The following is a 19,120-nucleotide window of genomic DNA, read 5'->3' as shown; positions in this document are numbered from 1 at the left end:
AAGAGAGAGCCCAGGATGAGTTCTGGCTCTGGGGAGGAGCTGCTGTCCCACATTCCCATCTCCGGGCGCAGACGGATGGTGCTCGATGGTGCAGAGGGAGGAGGTGACAGGTACAGGATTCTGGCACGGAGCTCAGAGCCTGCTGCTAGTGCTGGAGACAGGGAGGGAGCAAGCAGAGAGTCAGCACTGGGAGAATTCTCAGCATGAGCAAGCGCTGCAGGCACTGCAGGAAGGAAGCTGCAGCACCAGCCTGGTGCCAGCACAGGTGTCCTCACGCCAGGTGAGCTCCAGGTGATGGGACATGGTGACATCTTAACAGGGAACAGCGTTTCAGTGACAGCTGCACAACTTGTTTGAACCAGACAATTACAGTACCATCAGCAGACTACAGACCCAGCAGTGGCTGCTCTCACACAGTGCCAGCACTGGGACAGGCAGGGGGAGGTGGGGCAGGGCAGGGAATGGAGGCAGCCACAGCTCCACATGAACCTGCCTGGACAGGACCTGAGTCACAGAATGACCTGGGGCTGGAAGGGACCTTAAAGCCCATCCAGTCCACCCCAACCTCCCACTGTCCCAGGCTGCTCCAAGCCCTGTCCAGCCTGGCCTGGGGCACTGCCAGGGACCCAGGGGCAGCCACAGCTGCTCTGGGCACCCTGTGCCAGGGCCTGCCCACCCTCCCAGGGAAGGATTGCTTCCCAATATCTCACTCCACCTTTTGCTCAGCAGCTGCATTTTCTGCTCCATCAATACCCTCCTCCCTCTTCCTCTCTGCCCAAAAGGCTCTCAGCAGACTCAAAATCAGGCTGGAAGGTTTTATGTTGAACCGAGTGCTTTCAAACTGTGTTAAAGCTCTTAATTATTAATAGAAAAGTTGTAATGTGGCAGCAGGGAGCCAAAGCGGCAGTTTAGGAGGGAAGTGTTGGTAAATCAGGAGCCAGTGTCTTAGTCATGGCTTCTCCATCGTGCCACAGCTTCTAACATGAGATAATGCTGCAAGGCTGGGTGCATTAGTCACCAACAAATTCTGTTTGCAATTAAGCAGAACTCAACAGCCCTCCAGAAATCTCACTCCTCTCTGGCATTCAATGCACTGCAATCTTACATCCCCCTGAAAAGAAAACTCTCCCATCTGCCACCCCAACAGCCATATGGGATCCTTGGAAAACGAAGGAAATTAAAGTCCCTGTGGGATCACAGCTCCCAGCTCAGCTGTGGGGGGTTTGGGAGGATCAAATATTTGAGCTAAACACATCCTGTGCCCCGGGCGGCCCCACGGCGCTGCTGAGCTGGCTCTGCCAGCCACCAGCAGCTAAACGGAGCTGTGTGGCTGAGGGTGACCTCCTTTTGGGAGCTCAGAGCTGCAGGGAAGGGGGGGATACAGAAGGACGCTGTCCTTGCTGCCAGCCACCACCACCTGCCCCGGGGAGGGCAGCCCTGACCCCTGCCCAAGGCTGCGGTGGGTCCAGCCCTGCAGCACCCTCCCCGTGCTGCCCCAGCGCCCTGGGAGCTTTGGGTGCAAAGTGAGGAAATTTGGTCCTTGTTTCCCCAGGCTGAGCCCTCCTCTGGCTGGCAGACCCCAGACGGCCCAAGGCAGGTGATGGGGGATCCCCTGCTCTGCCCCATGTGTTCCCAGGGGGGAAAACAGTGCTCTGCCACCCCCAAGGAGGGCACAGACCTCGGGATGGCAGCAGCAACGCCCCCCAGGAGCTGGCACTGTCAGCTCCCCAAAGGGAGAGACGTTCCTCTCACTTTTTAAGCTGTTTCTGGAAACGACCAGAACAGTTGTTCCCCACTGTAAAAAATTCATTCCTGGCTAAGGAATATTCCCAACATAACTTGATAGGAGGCCACTTCCAGGCTCAGATCCTAACAGAAAACAAAGACAGCTCCTCTGAGCCTCATTAGCACCACGGGCTCAAACTCTCATTTTTTAGTGTGTAAATCTCCTCCCTGCACGAGGAGCCAACACTGCCCACGGAGAGCACATGCAGTGGGAAAAACAATGGGGATTACTTGGGCCTGAGAAGGTGATTTAAGAATAATGGATGATTAAAGACAATGCATAATAATTTTCTGCATTTTCTTGGTTTCCTTGATTTTGTTTCGTCCGTTTGGCCTCATGCTGCTTTGCTCGGCAGCATTCTGCACACACCAGTTACAAAAGCTGATCAGAGCTTTTCTCTGCAAACCCCACAGACCACAACACTGAAACAATCCAACTTGATCATATTTATCAAAAGAAACACCATGTTAGTTCTGTTCTTTCTTTTTCCAACTTTTTTTTTCAGTTGAAACCACCAAACTTTGTAATAACATTTTTGCCTCAGCAGCTCTAACCAGCAAAACTCTCCTCCAGTGTCACAGCTGGGAGGTGTGAGCACCACAACCCTCCCAGTTTACTGGCCCAGCCTCAATTTCTCTCTCTGCCATCAAGCTGGACATGTAGCCTTGGAGAACCTTCCCAGTAATCAAATACAGCAAAGATTAATGCATTCAACTGACTTTTTTTCTGGTTAGCTATTTTTCCACTTCTTTCTGTGTGCTTTCCCAAATCTCCCTGCGCTGCACCCACGGCTGTGCTGTCCAACCCAAGCTCCCCAGCAGTTCCCTTCCCAGTGCCCAGCCAGGACACCTTCCCTGAGGATCCCCCACGCCCAGCCCAGGGCACAGTGCCAGCCTGGGGACAGGCAGGGGACTGTGACAGCTCTGGGGCTGCTGACAATGTCCCAGCTTAGCACTGCCCTGTCACCAGTGTCTGCACAGCAGCCACGGGATTGGGTTACCCCCAGGTGAGGGGAAAGCAGAGGCCTTGCAGCTCCAGCTAATTTAGGAGATTAATTAGGCACAAGGATCCCCTTTCAGAGGAGACACGATGTCTCTGTGAGCAGCAGCCCTGCTCTGCTCAGTCCCTTTGGGGCAACTGTCAGCCTTCTGCAGGGAAAGGGGAAATGGGATGGGGTGGGAGGGGTGGCCCCCGGGGTGGTCCCCATCTGAACCCTGCTCACGTCCCCTGTGCCAGCCCAGCTCCTTCCAGACAGACCACAGGGAGCTCCGGGATGCTTTCAGCACTCCCAGTGCTGTGTGGTGGGGCTGGAGTCCAGCACTGCCTCAAAAACACCCCAGAGCTGTCAAAAGACTTACAAGGGAGAGTCTGGGCCACGTCCCCAGTTCTGAATTTGACCTCCCTGCAAAAAGAGGAACCAGAGAATGCACTTGGCCGTTTCTCTACTATATTTCACCTGAGGTGACATTTATAGGTGGCAGGAAGACCTAATGTACCATCACTCTGCTTTCAGCAGGCTCAATGAAAGGTTTGGCTGGGCTCACACTTGAGATTCTGCCCAAAGGAAACTCAGACATTGACTGAGCAATGGGCTGGGAGCGGAGCTGGATGGGAGGCAGAACACCCCAGGACCCCAAAATCAAAGGGGGGAAGGCAGGCAGGGGAGGAGAAAGAGAAAGAAGAGAGTCCTGGCCAGCAGGATGATGATCCTGAGCTCCACAGAGCAGCTCAGCACACAGAGTGCCTGTGACTGCCCCTGGGAAGGCTTTGGTGGAGCATCTTTAATTCCTGCATCCATCCCCCCACAGTGACTGGGAGGGATTTCAAATCCTGCTCCATTTGAAAGTAAAATTTGCATTAGCCAATATTTGTCTGAAGCAGTTTCTTTGAAGAAGATGCTGCGATCTCCACACTAATTACAGGAATTAGGAAAGCAAGTGCAAGATCTTTTTTTTCCAAGGCTTTCCAGAAAGCTGCGTCTTAAGCATCATGTGCTGCTGAAGTTTAAGGTGCATTTTTAGAACTCTTGCAAGGAAATCTAAATTAATTCAGCTTGCGAGAAGCACCCTTAGATGTTCCCAGAGCATCACCCAAATAGAACAGCGCTCTTCAAAGGCTGAAACATCTGAGGAGTCTCCTGAGGGGCAGCACTGGGAAAAGCTGTGGATGGTGGGAGTCAGGCTGCAGGAGCTGCGGGGTGGCCTGGAGTGCAGAGCCTCTGAAGTTCATCTGTCCATCTGTCTGTCCATCTGTCCGTCCATCTGCAGCCACTCACACACCCCTGTGCCACCAGAGCCCAGAGGAGCCCATGGCCAGGGCCAGGCAGAGGATTCAGAGCCACCCCAAGTCGTTCCTGCTCCCGTTAGCAGAGGGCTCTCAGCCTGACACATTGCCTTTGTTTGAGGGGATGCGATGGAGGAAATGTTTTGATCTATGACCACTGGGTCACATGGGGCTGGCCACAGGGCTGGAGACTCCTTTTATGAGAATATTTGGCTTCACTTTCAAGTTCAATTTGTGGAAAGTTTCTAGACCAAGGGCTGACTGAAAAGTGAAGGAGCTCAAGCTTTGCACAGCTGCTGTGCCAAACTCCAGGGCCCGTGGAGAGCCCACACAGCAGGAAACACATCCCAGCTTTCCCCTGCCAGCACACAGAGATGCTGGGGCAGGCAGGATCCCACTGCTGGGGGCTTCTCTTACCCAAACAGCCTGGAACATCCCACCTCAAAGGGAAATCCACCTCTGCCCTCCCCAAACCGACCCCTGCTCCTGCAGCCCACAGGCATTGCTCCTTTCCACACATCCTAAACTACCTCCTGGAAGGATACAGATGCTCAGAAAATAAATTATTTAAGCACAACACGGGAAGGAATTCATGGAATCCCTAAGGTTGGAAAAGACCTCCAAGATCATAAAGTTCAACCTTCTATATGGAATCTGTACATAGACATGTATATATAGAGATACAGATATAAATTTAAAGATTATATGGCCATCAGCAACTAAGCCTCAAGTATATTTATCTGTGGAGTCTACTGACTTTGCTGCTTGTGTTTTCCATGAGCCAGGTTTAAGGACATTTGCCAGAGCCCTGAATCACTCTGGTTTATGGAGCTTTCTCACTGCAGGCATGATCTAGGACTCCCAAGCTAAAGCTGCTCTAAAAGAAACAAACACACAGACACCCTCACAACAGTCTGCACCAAAAAAAAAATAAATAAGTCACAGGATAGTTTGAATGTTATGTCATCTGGAATCAGCCAAGCAGCAGACTGGGAATTTTAGGAGCTTTTCTCAAGTATGAGGACTGGGAGATAGGCGGGTTCTGTTCTAGCCTGGCAGCAATCTCTGCTCCTCCTGAGCACAAACCAACCCCCGTGTGAGGCACAGAGGATGCCAACCCTGAGCAGCCACACAGGGAGGTATTGAGGGGAGGGGAGGTGAAATAATCGAGCATCCTGACCCTGCCTGGAAGGCAATGCTTCAAGCAGCAGAAGCCTGGGCTGGGGATTGGGGTTGGGGCCACCAGGGCACCTCCTGCACCAGCTCCAGCCATCCCACCCTGCTGCAACCACAGATATTGGGTGTAAAGCCCCCTGTCCCAGCCTGGGAGCACAGCTGGGAACTGGTCTGCTCCTCTTAAAGAGCCATTTAGATAAGGCTGTTCTGGAGCTGCTCTGATTACAAGATTTTACCTAATCCCCCAAAAATGCCATTTATTGTTTGGCGGCTGAAGATCCGCCCCTCGGGGCTGGCCTCGGCAATCCAAACCCAGATTAGGCAGGAGAGCAGAGTTTTGGGGTCTGGGCTGAGCTTGAGTGGCTGCAGGCAGCAGATGGAGGCAGACACTTCCCCCCAGCCCCAGTGTCCAGCTGGGCTCCCCACAGTCACCCAGGGGTGCCCAGGGGACACAGCAGCAGGGGAGGTCCCCAGGGAGCCCCAGCCCTGCTCTGCTGGCCCCAGCACGCCTCTCCCAGCTCTTGGCTTGCTCCAGGGCCACGGTGGCTCCTGGCCAGGCGGCCACAATGCGGTGGAAGGAAGAAGAAACAGCTTTGTTTTGCCCAAAGCCTCGCAATTAATCAAGTTCCTATTTCCTCGCAGTTCCACGCTCCCCACCCCAGGCAGCTCCTGGGGGTGGCATGCCTCCAGCCATGGCAGAGGCACCAAGCACAGGGTTTGCTTTGCAATTCCATGCCAACAGAGAACCAGAAAATGGAATTAACACGAAATAGAAACGTCTTTGCTACAGTGAGAACCACGCAGGGCCCTGGGGTCCAGTGCAGGACGGGAGCCTCTGGAGCAGGCTGGCAGCCCCATTCCTCCAGCACCATCCCCTGGCACCCCCTGGGCACCAGCTCTCCCCAGGAGGAACACAAGGAATCCCAGAGCCATTTAGGCTGGAAATGACCTCCAAGAGCATCAAGTCCCAGCTGTGCTGGATGCCCACCTTGTCCCCAGCCCAGAGCCCCGAGTGGCACCTCCAGCCCTTCCTTGGGCACTCCAGGGATGGGCACCCCAAATCCCTGGGCAGTTCCAGTGCCTGAGCACCCTTTCCATGGGGAAATTCCTCCTGATTTGGACCCCCCTGAGCACAAGTCACTGTTTTTATACTGACACACAGCAAAACAAAACACCAGTGCATTTTCCTGGCCTCTTTCCAAATTAAAGTGGGGCTGAATATCAGGGTGGGAGGAGAGCGGGTGAGAACCCAGGCTCCTCAGGGATAGGAGCAGCTGATTTATGAGTAAATTTCTTAAACAGAAGTCCCAGAGATGCCATTTCAGAGGGACATTCCCAAAGTGGCTGCTGGGAAGGCAGGATGAGGGTGGGACCCGCTCCTGCGCCTCTGCACCTCTAATTGCCATTATTCTTCAGGAATATAAACAACAGGAGCCACCCAGCAGAGAGCATGAAAGCTCAGCAGAAAAGGGCCTGGGAGCACAGGGACAGGAACTGCAGGTCAGGCAGGTGAAGGACTCATTCCTGGCTCAGCACAGCCCCTCTGGTGAGCACAGATGGGCAGCACAGCCCAGCACAGCCCAGCACAGCCCAGCACAGCCCAGCACAGCCCAGCACAGCCTGGTCTCTCCCACAGCTCTGCCCAGCTCCCCAGGAGAGGCACCAGCAGCAGGTAAAGGTCTGTTTGCTCCACCTCACGTGCTCTTGCTTTCATGTGTCCCAGCTGACAACTGCCAAAGAAACCTGCATTTTTAAGAGACCATTTTTCCAAAGAAACCCTAACCTCTCCTGTTTCACCCATTGCCTTATCCCTAGAAGTGTCCAAAGCAGGCTGGACAGGGCTTGGAGCAACCTGGGACAGGAGAAGGTGGCTCTGCCCATGAGATTGAGGAACTTGAAGGTCATTCCAAGCCAAAGCAGTGTGTGGATCCATGACTCTGGGATGGTGAGGGCCTTCAGAGCAGAGCACAGGAACGGAGCAATGAGAGGAAGGTGCAGCATCAGCCCAGTGCCATGGCTCTGGTGTGCTGTCCCCTCTCCCCCTGCCCCACAGCTCCCTCCCAGCCACCTGGAGAAGTCCCTGATAGAGACAGTAATAGCTAAAATTTCTTTCAGTCATGGAAAGAGAAATGTTCAATTTTAACTGGGAGGCCTAATGAAGATTTATTTATGTGGGAATAACCACTCTTCCTTGGAGTAACTGGGTTATTTTTTCATGACCACTAGACCTTAGATCTGCTCCTCATTTCTTTCCATACCCACAGAGGGCAAGAAATAGCCATACTTGGTCAGTGAGAAAATGAAATTAAATGCAAATAGACATGCACTGACTAAATCTGAGTTTCCCAAGGTTATTATTTCTCTAAATGCCAAGTCCCTGGGGTGAAGGAGGGGCAGCATCAGCCTGGGCCAGGGCTGGCAGTGTGGGGGCTCAGCCTGGCCCATGGCCCCATCTCCACCAGTGCCCTGGGCCTGAGGATGGGCACCAGCACTGGGAACACTGGCAGGCCTGGAGGCACCAATGAACATGGGAAGGGTGTTAAACTGGTTCTGTCTCCCGGGCTGGAGCCACCCAGTGACACAGGCAGGGACACTTTCCCCTGTCCCAGGTCGCTCCAAGCCCTGACCAGCCTGGCCCTGGGCACTCTCAGGGATGAGGCAGCCCCAGCTGCTCTGGGCACCCTGTGCCAGGGCCTGCCCACCCTGCCAGGGAACAATTCCTGCCCAGCACCCCATCTAACCCTCTCCTATCAGTATGAAGCCATTCCTTGTCCTCCCCCGAGCTCAGCTGAAGGACACATCTCTGCTAGAGGCACACTGCTTTCTGCTCCATGCTTGGCAGTTTCCTAAGGAAGATGCTTTCTGCAGGGGCAGGATAAAGACACCCAACAGGACACACAAACCAAGAGGACACAGAAACCTGCTGTGAGACCCAGCACTGCTTTGGGCACCATCCCTGCCCAGGCTCTGGTGGCCCTGGTGCCCAGGCAGCTGCAGCCTCAGTGACAGCTCCTGGCACGGGACAGCAGTCCTGCTGACTCACCCAGTACAACTCCTGCCCAGAGCAGTTTTTCCATAAAAATAAACCCAGCCCTAATAAATAAATGCATTCCCATCGTAAAAGCCTGATTGGTGGCTGGGAAGGAAGAGCCTGAGCCCGGCAGCAAAACAATTTCCCTCTGGACTGGAGACTGTGGACTGTGCTCCAGGGAAAGCACTTCAGAAGGAGCCCATTTCCCTGGGGAGGGGACAGGGGGACCAGCACTGAGGTGCAGCTGGGAAGGAGCAACACTCACTCACCAAGGGGATTTAGGAACTGGCCCAGCTCCTGGCAGAGCAGACCTGGGGGATACATGAGCATTTAGCAGAGAGCCAAGGGCTTTTGTAAACAGAAGCTCAAACAAACATCTCTCATTTCACAGATGGTGCTCACAATTTACAGCTGGCACATTTAAAGGCCACCTTGGACACATCGGTGCTCACAGCCACAAATGGGACACAAGAAATGCCCCAGGCCTGCAGGCCTCAACATTTGCACTCCAAGGAGCCTCCCTCTGAAATCCACAGGAGTTATTTCCACAGGAATGTCAGTAGGATACTCTGAATCAATACATCATCAGGATGACCCAGCTCCTTTCCCAGCAGCTTCCCAGTTTGGGTGAGCACAGGCTCCCGATGGGCTCGTGGGGGCTGCCAGGAGACAGCCCCTCCTGAACAGCTCCCCAGCACTGCAGCCCTGGTCCACAGCTACAAATCACAGAAAACTGGGAGGAACACAAGAAAAACCCCACAGTCCTGAAGCAGAGCTCAGGGATAGGTGTCACAGGACCAGCAGAGGATCTGGCAGCGTTTGAAGCAGCACAAACCCCGAGGCACCTCCAGACCCTCCCATGGCCACAGACCCTAAATGTGGGCAGGTAACTCCAGGGCAGCCCCAGAACCCCAGCACAGCAGCAGCAGCTGCCCCAGCCCGGGGCAGAGAGCGTGGCTGCCCGGGGCTGCCTGCAGAGCCCACATTTCTCAGCTGCCTGGCCAAACAGAAGTGTCTTTATGGAGACAGGATTTGGGCAGCCCCGCCGAGCAGGGCCGGAGCTGCTGGACACTGGCACCATTCAGACACCCTGCCCTGGCCCAGCCTGCAAACACAGGGCAGGGCTGGGCACAGACCCACGGCTGGCAGCCTCCTCACCCTCCTCATCCTCACCAAACCCAGCCTCACCGAGGGCAGAACCCCACGGAGCTCTCAAAAACCCAGGCACAGCCCCTGCTCCTGGGCAAGCAGGGGGAGTGACAGCCACACACACTTAGTCAGGATAAAATCAAGTTAGCTGCTTCACTGAAAGATTGGATTAAAGATGTTTGATTTAAATATTTGGGGTCCCAGAGAATATTTACCCTGTGGTAGCCCCCTGAGGATCCATATTTCAAACTTCAGCTCAACACAGACCAAAACCCTGTGTGCTCCTGCATGTGCAGAAATTATAATCACTGGGCTTGTGGAAAAGCACCAGATGCCACCAGCACTGCCAGAGCCACGAGCTGCCAGTGCTGTCCTGCTCAGCCCTGTTTCAGCTCACAGAACTCAAGGCTCTGTAACTGGCACAAGCACCTGGTTGAGTGCCAGCCTGCTCACCTAATCCCTGGGGAACAGCACGGTGCCTCCGCTCCCCAGAGCCCCACAGCTTTAACTCAGCTGTGCTGCTGAATTCCTCTGCAACTTCCCCTAAGAAAGAAATCACTAGGAAGAGGCAACTCGTGGAATCTGAAAAACTGTGAATTTGGCAACCAATCCTTATAAGGTCTCAGCAAGACCCAGGCTCACAAACCTCATTCTGTGATAAGACACATCATTCTTTTCCCCCTTGAAGGATAAACTAAAGCCATCCTGTTGGGGAATGGGATGTGACTGACTCCAGAGCTTCAACCAGGCATGAGAGAGAGAAGCATCTTTACTCTGTATGTATCATATACAAAGCACAACCTTGATTTGGAGGTGTCCTACCTTTGGGTGGTCTGTCCTGCCCCCAGGGCTCTCCTGCTGTGGGATGATCCCCATGGAGCAGGCACAGCACCAAGGACAGGCCGCTGTGGGGCTGCTGCAGCTCAGGGTATAGTGGCAGGAGGATGATGATGGAAGCAGAGCAGATGGTGAAGCTGGATGAAGTCTGTGTCTGTTCCACACTTACCTTCCTGCCTGGGAGAGCCTGGCAGGGCCTGGAGCCATCCTGAATGCCAGAGTGAGAGCTGCACCTCAAACCCCAAACCCAACCCAGCCAAGGCAACAGCTCACCATGCCCACAGCTCCTGTCCCAGCACCCACTGGCACCCAGCTACCCCTGGCATGGCCCAGTGCGGACTGGGAATGTCAGGGCCCATGGGAGGGGGGGCAAGGACAGTGTCCTGCTCTGGGAGGGGAACAAGGACAGTGTCCCTGCTCTGGGAGGGGAACAAGGACAGTGTCCCTGCACTGGGAGGGGAACAAGGACAGTGTCCTGCTCTGGGAGGGGAACAAGGACAGTGTCCTGCTCTGGGAGGGGAAAAAGAACAGTGTCCCTGCACTGGGAGGGGAACAAGGACAGTGTCCTGCTCTGGGAGGGGAACAAGGACAGTGTCCCTGCACTGGGAGGGGAACAAGGACAGTGTCCCTGCTCTGGGAGGGGAACAAGGACAGTGTCCCTGCTCTGGGAGGGGAGCAGTGCTCCCGCCGCCCATCCCAAGGATGCACAGGGCGTGCCTGGAGCTCTGGGAAACAGGCTGCATCTCCTGGAGATCTGAGCAGATCCTCACGTGGTGGGGAGGGGAGCTTCTGTGGGAAAATGCTGCGGGGCTGGCCGGGGCTGGCAGGAAGGAAATTCCCCCAGCGGAGCCGCCATCGCGAGGGCTCCGCCGCGGCAACTTCAGGGACTCAGAAATAACCCGGCCTCCCCAGGGAGGCACTGCTAAGGTCACTGTTTTTTCCCTTGAACTTTCCAGATGAAGGAAGCAATAGCAGAAGCAACAGCATAGATTTGGCCGGAGATCAACTGTACTGACAACAGTCACAGGATTGAACTCAGAAGAAAAGTCCTTTGTGTGTGTTGGAGTTATCACCAGATGGGCCGGGCAGCACTGGGGAGCTCTGCTCAAAAATATTCCACATGGGCAAAGCCATCAGAGCTGGAACCCATGGCAGATGGAACCCACAGTAACTAATTCCACTGCTTAGACTGAGTTTAAAACAGAGGCAAATGTTTGGTGCCCATTAAAAATTCAAATGTTAAATTGTATTCTTCAGCAGACTGCTGAAGTTGAGAATAAGAAACAATTCTGATTAAGGATTAAGGATGGAGAGTCTATAAAGCACTAATTACCATTGTACTTACAGGGAATTTGGCCTGTTGGGCTTAATTACTTCTAGTTCAAGATCACTCGAGTTCAGGCTGGGCTGGGGAGCGCTGTTGGAGTTGAGGAAGCTGTTTGCATTTGAAGAGACGACAGATTCCAGGCTGGAGTTGATGATGCTGTTCCTATTCTCCTCTAAAAAACACCAAAACCCAAGAATCATCAGCTGCCACTGCAGACAAAGTGAAGAGCAAAGAGCTGTGAAGGCACTGAGCATTCCCAGGAAACCCTGTGCCAGTGCAAACAGGGACATGTCCCCAGAGCTCGGTTAGTTACAGACACATGATACATTAAAGCACAAGAAATACCAGGTACTCTTTGGCTCCTCTGGGTTCCAGATGCAGTGAGCACTGAACACACTGTGCATCTCAAAGAGCCACCGCAGCCCAGGCCCCCTCCTCAGCTCTGCCAGGCCACCCAAAATCCCATTAACTCATTTCCAAGAGCCGCCTTTGCCACTGGAGCAGTAATTGCAGTTGTGAGAAGCAATTAGCAACGCTGATGGCACGAGAGCAGCCCTGGGCAGAGAGTGGCTGCTTCTGGGATGCTGCTCTCCTGAAAGGCAGGCACCAGCTGGAAAACACAGAGTCCTACTGCAAGGATACCTCTTTCCAAAATTATTTTTGTGGTGCACAATAACATGGTCTAACCACAACCCAAAAGCATGTAGTGAGAGGGAACCCTTGCTCTCAATCTCTTTAAATTCCACCTCTTTTTGAGTGAGGAGAATGTGCGATATTCATTTGTATCCTGTGCACACATAAAGGGGGGGTAAAAGAGTGCAAGAGGAACTCCTGGGTTGTGTGAAAGGTTAATCCACACAGCAGAGAGGAACTGCCTGTAAAACAGCCTGGCAGGAGGGTTGTCTTGGGGTGCTGGTGCAGCTCTGCCACCACTCCAAAGGGAAATGCCACATCAGCTCTGGAGCTGCTGCATTTCCCAGGTACCTGGACAGAATCAGCACCTGCAGGGCAGCAGGACAGGGCTTGGTTTAGCTCAGGTTGAGCTTATCTTCCAGAGGTGAGCCAAGGATGGGTGACACTGATACATGTCAACGTGTTCTGAAACTGGATTTCATTAATCTTCATTTGCAATGAGCCACCATGGGAACAAGCAGCACAGACATTTCTCTGTCCCCAGCTCTGCAAAAGTTCAACCCTCAGGGCACCAGCACCCTGGCATGAAAAAGATGATCCATGCAGAAGACAAAGAGGGAAAAGTGAAGAAAAGCAGAGTACTGACCTCCACAAATACTGACAGGCAGATGTGATAGCCAGCAGATGAAGCAATAAAGAAATTAAGCTGTCTAAGGACCTAAAAACCCCAAATCCCTCTGTTTTTGCATGGGCCAGAGGAAGTTTTAGGCGGCCCATGGGGGGACACCTGTACACAGCTGGCCGAGCCCAGGGACTGCCTGTGCTGAGCCCAGGCAGCCCTGAGGAGCTGACCTGAGCCCCTGGAGCGTGGACTGACACCAGCTCATTATTTGCAAACATCTCCTGCCCAAGGCTGGAGGCTGGGAATAAGCTCCATAAGCTTGGCAGCTCAGCGTGGATTGTCCCTCTAATCTCCAGAGCAGCCACGAGCCAAGAGTGGAGTCCCTGTCAGCCACAGAGCTGGGAGTGCCTCAGCTCAGGGGTAACGGAGATGAATGGCAGAATCTGAAACTCCTGCTTCATTTTATTTCCTCCTTTTTAAAAGGCTGAAACTGTACTTTGCTTCATGTTTTCGAAAGCTCACGTGAAGGATTCTTTGCTGGAAGATTTGATTTGGTTTTACAGCTGCAGGAGCAGAGCTGCCCATCAGCTCAGGAGCATTTCCAGCCTGCAGAGAAAAGAGCCTTTCACCCCTTACCCAAACTTCCTGTCTCTAGTGGGAAGTCAGGCAGGCAGAGCCACTGGAGCCTCACCAGAGGCTTTGTCTCCAGGAACCCTGATAAGTGATCCAGGGCACTTTGGTGACAGCGACCCCAGAGAGACAAAAGAACTGATAAGGAACAAAATGGTGTTCGCTGTGTTGGTGACACTTGTGTCACAAGAGCTACTCCCTGGGTCAGATGTGGATAAAAATGTAAATGTTTAACAACAAAATAATCACTATAATCATAGATTAATCATGATTATCTAATCTGCTCCCTGTTGTGCTGAACATGATAATTTTTTACTTAGACACAGCTTGGTATGATGAATGCTAATGAAAACAGAAAGATACTGGACTTTGATGAACAGGTTTCAAGTGATGGAAAATCCACTGTCCCACTCTACTTCTTTTTAGGTCAAACTGCTCCCAGTCTTAAAAAATGTGCACCCTGCTCCCATTTAGAACATTTCTAGCTTCAATTTCAATTTTCAATTTCTGTGCTGCTCAACTGGGCTTGAGCTGCTGCCTAAGCCCTTGTGCTTCACCCTGACTTCAGAGCCGTGGTCTGTCTCCAGACCAGTAAAAAAGGAAAGGAAGAAGAAGAGAAGAAGAAAGGAAATCTCACATATTTCTCGTGATTTGCAGCAGGGAAGGCAAATAAAACAGTAGTGGCTTCCCAAAGACACAGGAGGTTATAGACTGTCAGGAGGAACACCAAGAAAATGCTGCTTCACATGGGAATGAATAAATAAATGCAGAAATAAAGAAACGAGCTCAGTTCCTCTCCCAGGCATGGGGAGGATGGCACACGGAGCCCAGAGAGCCTGGAGGCTGACAGGCCACTGCTTAGTTAGCAGCAGATAAATTACTGGGGCTGAAAGTTTTCAAAAGCAGCGTTTGATATTTGAGGCTTCACCGAGAGTCGTCCCACACCATTTCCAGAGCACGCTCGGGGCCACCACTGCTTCCTCAAGCCCACGCGGATCTTTCCAACACCTCCGAAAGGAGAGTGCCTGGTAGTTAACAGTAACCTAATCAGACAAACCCACGTGTTTGGAGAGTCAGCAAAGTCCACAGCAGCCACTCTGTGCACCCTGGGGAGCTGGCCATCCCCAGCCCTGCCCTGCTCCTTGCTCCACTTGTGCCGTCCTGCTCACCAGGAGACTCTCCTGCTTTTTTACCAAACTGGGAGAGCTGCCTGTGTGCAGCTGGCTGGCTCCAGGAGCACATGGGCAGGAAGAACCAGAGAGCTGGGAATTGGGTTTACTCTGTAACATGAAACAACAGCCTGAGCAGACACATTTCTGCCACCCCATGAGCAGGGCTGGGGTCTTGGCTCTTTCACCCAAATATCTGGAGCATCAATTAGTGACAGAAATGGAAAGATGAGCTCCAACATTTTTAAACTGCCGTGGTACATAATCCTCAGGAAAATGCCGAACCTCCTGGCCGAGTTTTCCTGTCTGTAAAAGGCAAAGTGCCCGAGGGCATCCCAAAAGGGCTGCCCTGTGGTGGCTGCCCTTGCCACAGGTGTGGCACCGCGTCCTGGCAGCTGATGGCAGCGATGACGGGCCCAGGAACATGAGAAGGGGACACGCAGGGGCCCGTCAGGTGGGGAGGGGACAGCAACACTTTATCCCGTGCTAAGGCAGCCTCATGCAGAGCCCCAGTTAAGGGCTTGGATGCCAGGAGAGATTCCACTCCCCACCAACACGACAGCAGAGGAAACCAAAGCCTGACCCTGTTATGGAATCAGCCCTTCCACTGACAGCAGGAAAACTGCAGGGGATGGCAGGGGATGGCAGGGCAATGGCGGATGGCAGGGGATGGCAGGGCAATGGCAGGGGATGGCAGGGCAATGGCAGGGGATGGCAGGGGATGGCATGGGGATGGCAGGGGGATGGCATGGGGATGGCAGGGGGATGGCAGGGGGGATGGCAGGGGATGGCAGGGGATGGCAGGGGATGGCAGGGGAATGGCAGGGGATGGCAGGGGATGGCGGGGAGGCGGGCATGGCAGGGGATGGCAGGGGATGGCAGGGGATGGCAGGGGATGGCAGAGGATGGCAGAGGATGGCAGGGGATGGCAGGGGATGGCAGGGGATGGCAGGGGATGGCAGAGGATGGCATGGGGATGGCAGGGGAATGGCAGGGGAATGGCAGGGGGATGGCAGGGGAACGGCAGGGGATGGCAGGGGAATGGCAGGGGAATGGCAGGGCAATGGCAGGGGATGGCAGGGGAACGGCAGGGGATGGCAGGGGATGGCAGGGGATGGCAGGGGAATGGCAGGGGAATGGCAGGGGCAATGGCAGGGGATGGCAGGGGAACGCGGGGATGGCAGGGGATGGCAGGGGATGGCAGGGGATGGCAGGGGATGGCAGGGGAATGGCAGGGGAATGGCAGGGGATGGCAGGGGATGGCAGGGAACGGCAGGGGAATGGCAGGGGATGGCAGGGGATGGCAGGGGAATGGCAGGGGAATGGCAGGGCAATGGCAGTCTGTGAGGCATGGCTAGGGCACAGCTGGAGGGCAGGGAGGGCACTCACGCTTCTCGTTGGGCTGGGCCGTGTGGAACAGCGTCAGCGGGCGCTCGCTGCACGAGGGAGGCTTCGACTCCGTGCTCTTCTTGCGCGATAACAGCAGCTGCGAGTTCGACGCCGGAGCCTCTGGCACCGTGTTAAATATCTGTTAAAATAATAAACAAGTTGTTCTTTGGCATCACCCCATGGAACAGGACAGCTGCCCACCTGCCTGGGCTGCACCGCTCCCCAGCGCAGCCTCTGAGGAAGACACGCACTCAACAGGGCAACGTTTTGGGGACAGATTCCTAAATTCCACGTTTCTACTCTGCCTGCACTCCTCTTTTTTTCACCCAAGATGCACACTGCAAACTGTGAAGAACTCTGGCACTCTGCTGACTTTCTGGGGGTGCAGGTGATGATGGGCAGCCCAGACAGACCAGCAGTGTCCCCCCTGTGCCCCCACTGCATGAGCCCGGCGCCCACGCTCCCACGGCTGCAGACCAGCTTGGGAAAGTCTTTGCAACTTCCAGCTACAGCTGTCAGAAAACTGAGTAATCACATTTTTCTCAAGGGGATGAAATTTTAAAACTGCATGAACCCGAAGGGCAGCAGCCTTGCTGGTTGCTGATATTTGGTTATGAACTGCTCCTTTTCTAGATCCCACAGGCTCAGAGAAGGGCAGTGACCCCTCCAGACCAGCTCTCTCAAAGCCTCTCTCCATTGCTGAGAGTCCATTAAACCCATTCCTCAGTGTCCTTCCTGCTCTCCTGCCCCTGCCAGACAGACAACTGGCACAATCAGGCTTTCCCAATGGGAAAAGCACACGTTGGCACAGCTCTCTGCTAAAGACAGAACTGGATGTGGACTCGGAGCCATGATGCCACCCCAGCCAGGGCAAGCTGCTTTCTACTTCTGCCTTCGCTGCCCAAATGCACAAATCCGTTACTCCTTTCCAATCAAAACCAGACTAACAAAAGATCATAATCAGGGAACTGGCTGCATTTAGAAGAAAATGGTATTTTTTGAAAAGCACATGCAGCCAGGGAGGGATGGCCAGCACCTCGGCCCCACCGAGCCACCACTGCTCCACTGGCAGACCCCAACATCCATGGCCAACAAACACAAACACATCAGGATTCAGACCAACACTGGGGATAAAGCCAGTAGTGGATAAACCCGGATTTAGTCAGCAAAGCAGGAGCCAGCTGAGGTGTGCATCTCACTGAGTGCTTTAGCACTCATCTCTCTTGACACCAAAGACAAATTCCCAATAAACAGCGGGAAGGGGGAGAAAGGGAATTTCTGTGATGGAATCACAGCCATGCAGCCATAAACAAGGCTGGCTACCAGCAGCACTGGTTACACAGGCACAGCCCAAGAATGAGGTGCCAGCTGCCCCCTCCCCAGCACAGCCCCACCGTGGTGCCACTGGCCATGGGGAGAGAGGGGGCTGCCATGGGCAAAGAGAGACCAATTCCTTTCCATAAACCCCTGACATGAAAGAAGCAAGGGAAGCCATTACCTTCTCATGGTTTTCTATCAAAATCTCAATCACAATGTTCTGGAATTTGATGTCCATAATGGCAGCCACGGTTTCCTCTTGAGGTCGCAGCAGCGTCGGCCCAAACACCACACCCAGATTAGCAACAGTCATCAGGTTCTGCTTGTGATTATCTGCAACTCTGGGAAAAAAAGAGAAAGAGAATGAAGTAGGTGATGGAACTAATCCACAGGGAACCCCCTCCCTGCCCTCCCTGGCTCGTGGCTGGCACAAGGCTCACAACCTTGTTTACATTTTTCACGCTCCTGGTGAGCTCCTTGAAGGCTCAGCCATGTGGAAAAGTACAAATTTAACTGTTGTGTTCCTGGGGACCTCTCAGCCCCCAGGAATTGACTAATCCCATAAAACCTCAGCCCCACGCCAGCCACTGAGCCTGATGCTGCAAACCCCTCCCAGGAAAACATCTTGAATCATTAATGCTTAAAACCCTTCTGAAAACAAATTGTTGGACCTCTGACACATGCTGCTCTCCAACTCAATGAGTGACCTCATATGTTCCAAAGGCCAATTCCTTCCCAGCCATTCCAGCACCAGAGGTCAGTCCCCTCTGGCCCAGCCAGGCTGCTGGGAGGCCAAGATGGGGCTTTGCCCCCAGATCCCCACGTGTTCCCTTCTCCTGGCACAAGATGGGGACCCAGGGACACCCAAGCCTTCCTCCTCACCACCTCCACCTCCTTCAGCTCACAGGAGGGCTCGGAGCAGCTCAGCAAAGTGAAGCAGCTCACGCTGAGGATGGGGCACCCTGCTTATGGTGTTTGAGGGGTTACCCTGGAGCAGCTCCAGCTGGCACCTGGTCTGAGAGGGCCAAAGCCCCAGCAGCCCTAACGGGACACATCCTGCGCTCTGCCTCACCCCCAGGGGACACAGCAGCAGGGACACAGGCAGGCATCCCTCAGCCAGGCTGGGCTGCAGGTGCTCAGCTCTCCAGGAAGGATGGAGCTCACTGGGCACCCTGGGCACTGCTGGGACACCTATGTGCCCCCTGGGCACTGCTGGGACACACCTGTGTGCCCCTGGACACTGCTGGGACACACAGGGACACGTGTGTGCCCGTGACCTGCAGCGCAGCCCTGCAGCCCCAGGAGTCTTTCTTGTGGTTTGCTCCTGACCTCTTCAACCAGGAAATGTGGTGGCTTCAGGCTGTGTGCTCACACAGTTGTAGCCTGAGGGATTTTTAGTGTCGTTTCTTTCTCTTTCTCTCCTGTTTCCCTGGACAGATGCAGCAGGCCAGCACACAGTGAGGCTCAGACCCACTTCTTGGACTGACCCTAAAATTTATAGCTGTGAGTTTCTAACATTGATCTTGGGGTCAAGACATCTGTGTGCAAGCTCAGCAGATTTCAGCAAACCGCAAGCCCAGGCTGGCCAAAAAGAAAAGATGCTTTCCATCCTTTTCCATCCAAATCTCACCTGAACAGCAAAGAACTCATCCCTACACACAGCTCCTCAGGCAGCAGACAGGGGCACATCACAAGAGGGGCTCAGGGCTGCTGGCTCAGCTCCCCCAGCAGCAACACCAGCCCTGCCCACTGCCTGGGCAAGAAGCCTCAC

General features: G+C 53.9%; 1 protein-coding gene across 1 annotated transcript in view; it reads right to left on the bottom strand.

Moving 5' to 3' along the window:
- Positions 1–19,120, bottom strand: part of ARHGAP26 (Rho GTPase activating protein 26) — a 101,548-nt gene that overhangs the window by 9,535 nt on the left and 72,893 nt on the right. The window contains exons 18-20 of the mRNA XM_030957789.1: positions 17,531–17,690; positions 16,033–16,171; positions 11,608–11,761 (exon numbers count right to left, since the gene is read on the bottom strand). Of these exons, the coding sequence (XP_030813649.1) occupies positions 11,608–11,761; positions 16,033–16,171; positions 17,531–17,690 (453 nt within the window). The remainder of the gene's footprint in view (positions 1–11,607; positions 11,762–16,032; positions 16,172–17,530; positions 17,691–19,120) is intronic.

Source organism: Camarhynchus parvulus, chromosome 13 (assembly GCF_901933205.1).
Source record: "Camarhynchus parvulus chromosome 13, STF_HiC, whole genome shotgun sequence".
NCBI classification, from domain to species: Eukaryota; Metazoa; Chordata; class Aves; order Passeriformes; family Thraupidae; genus Camarhynchus; species Camarhynchus parvulus.
This window is presented reverse-complemented; position numbering and strand designations above follow the sequence as displayed.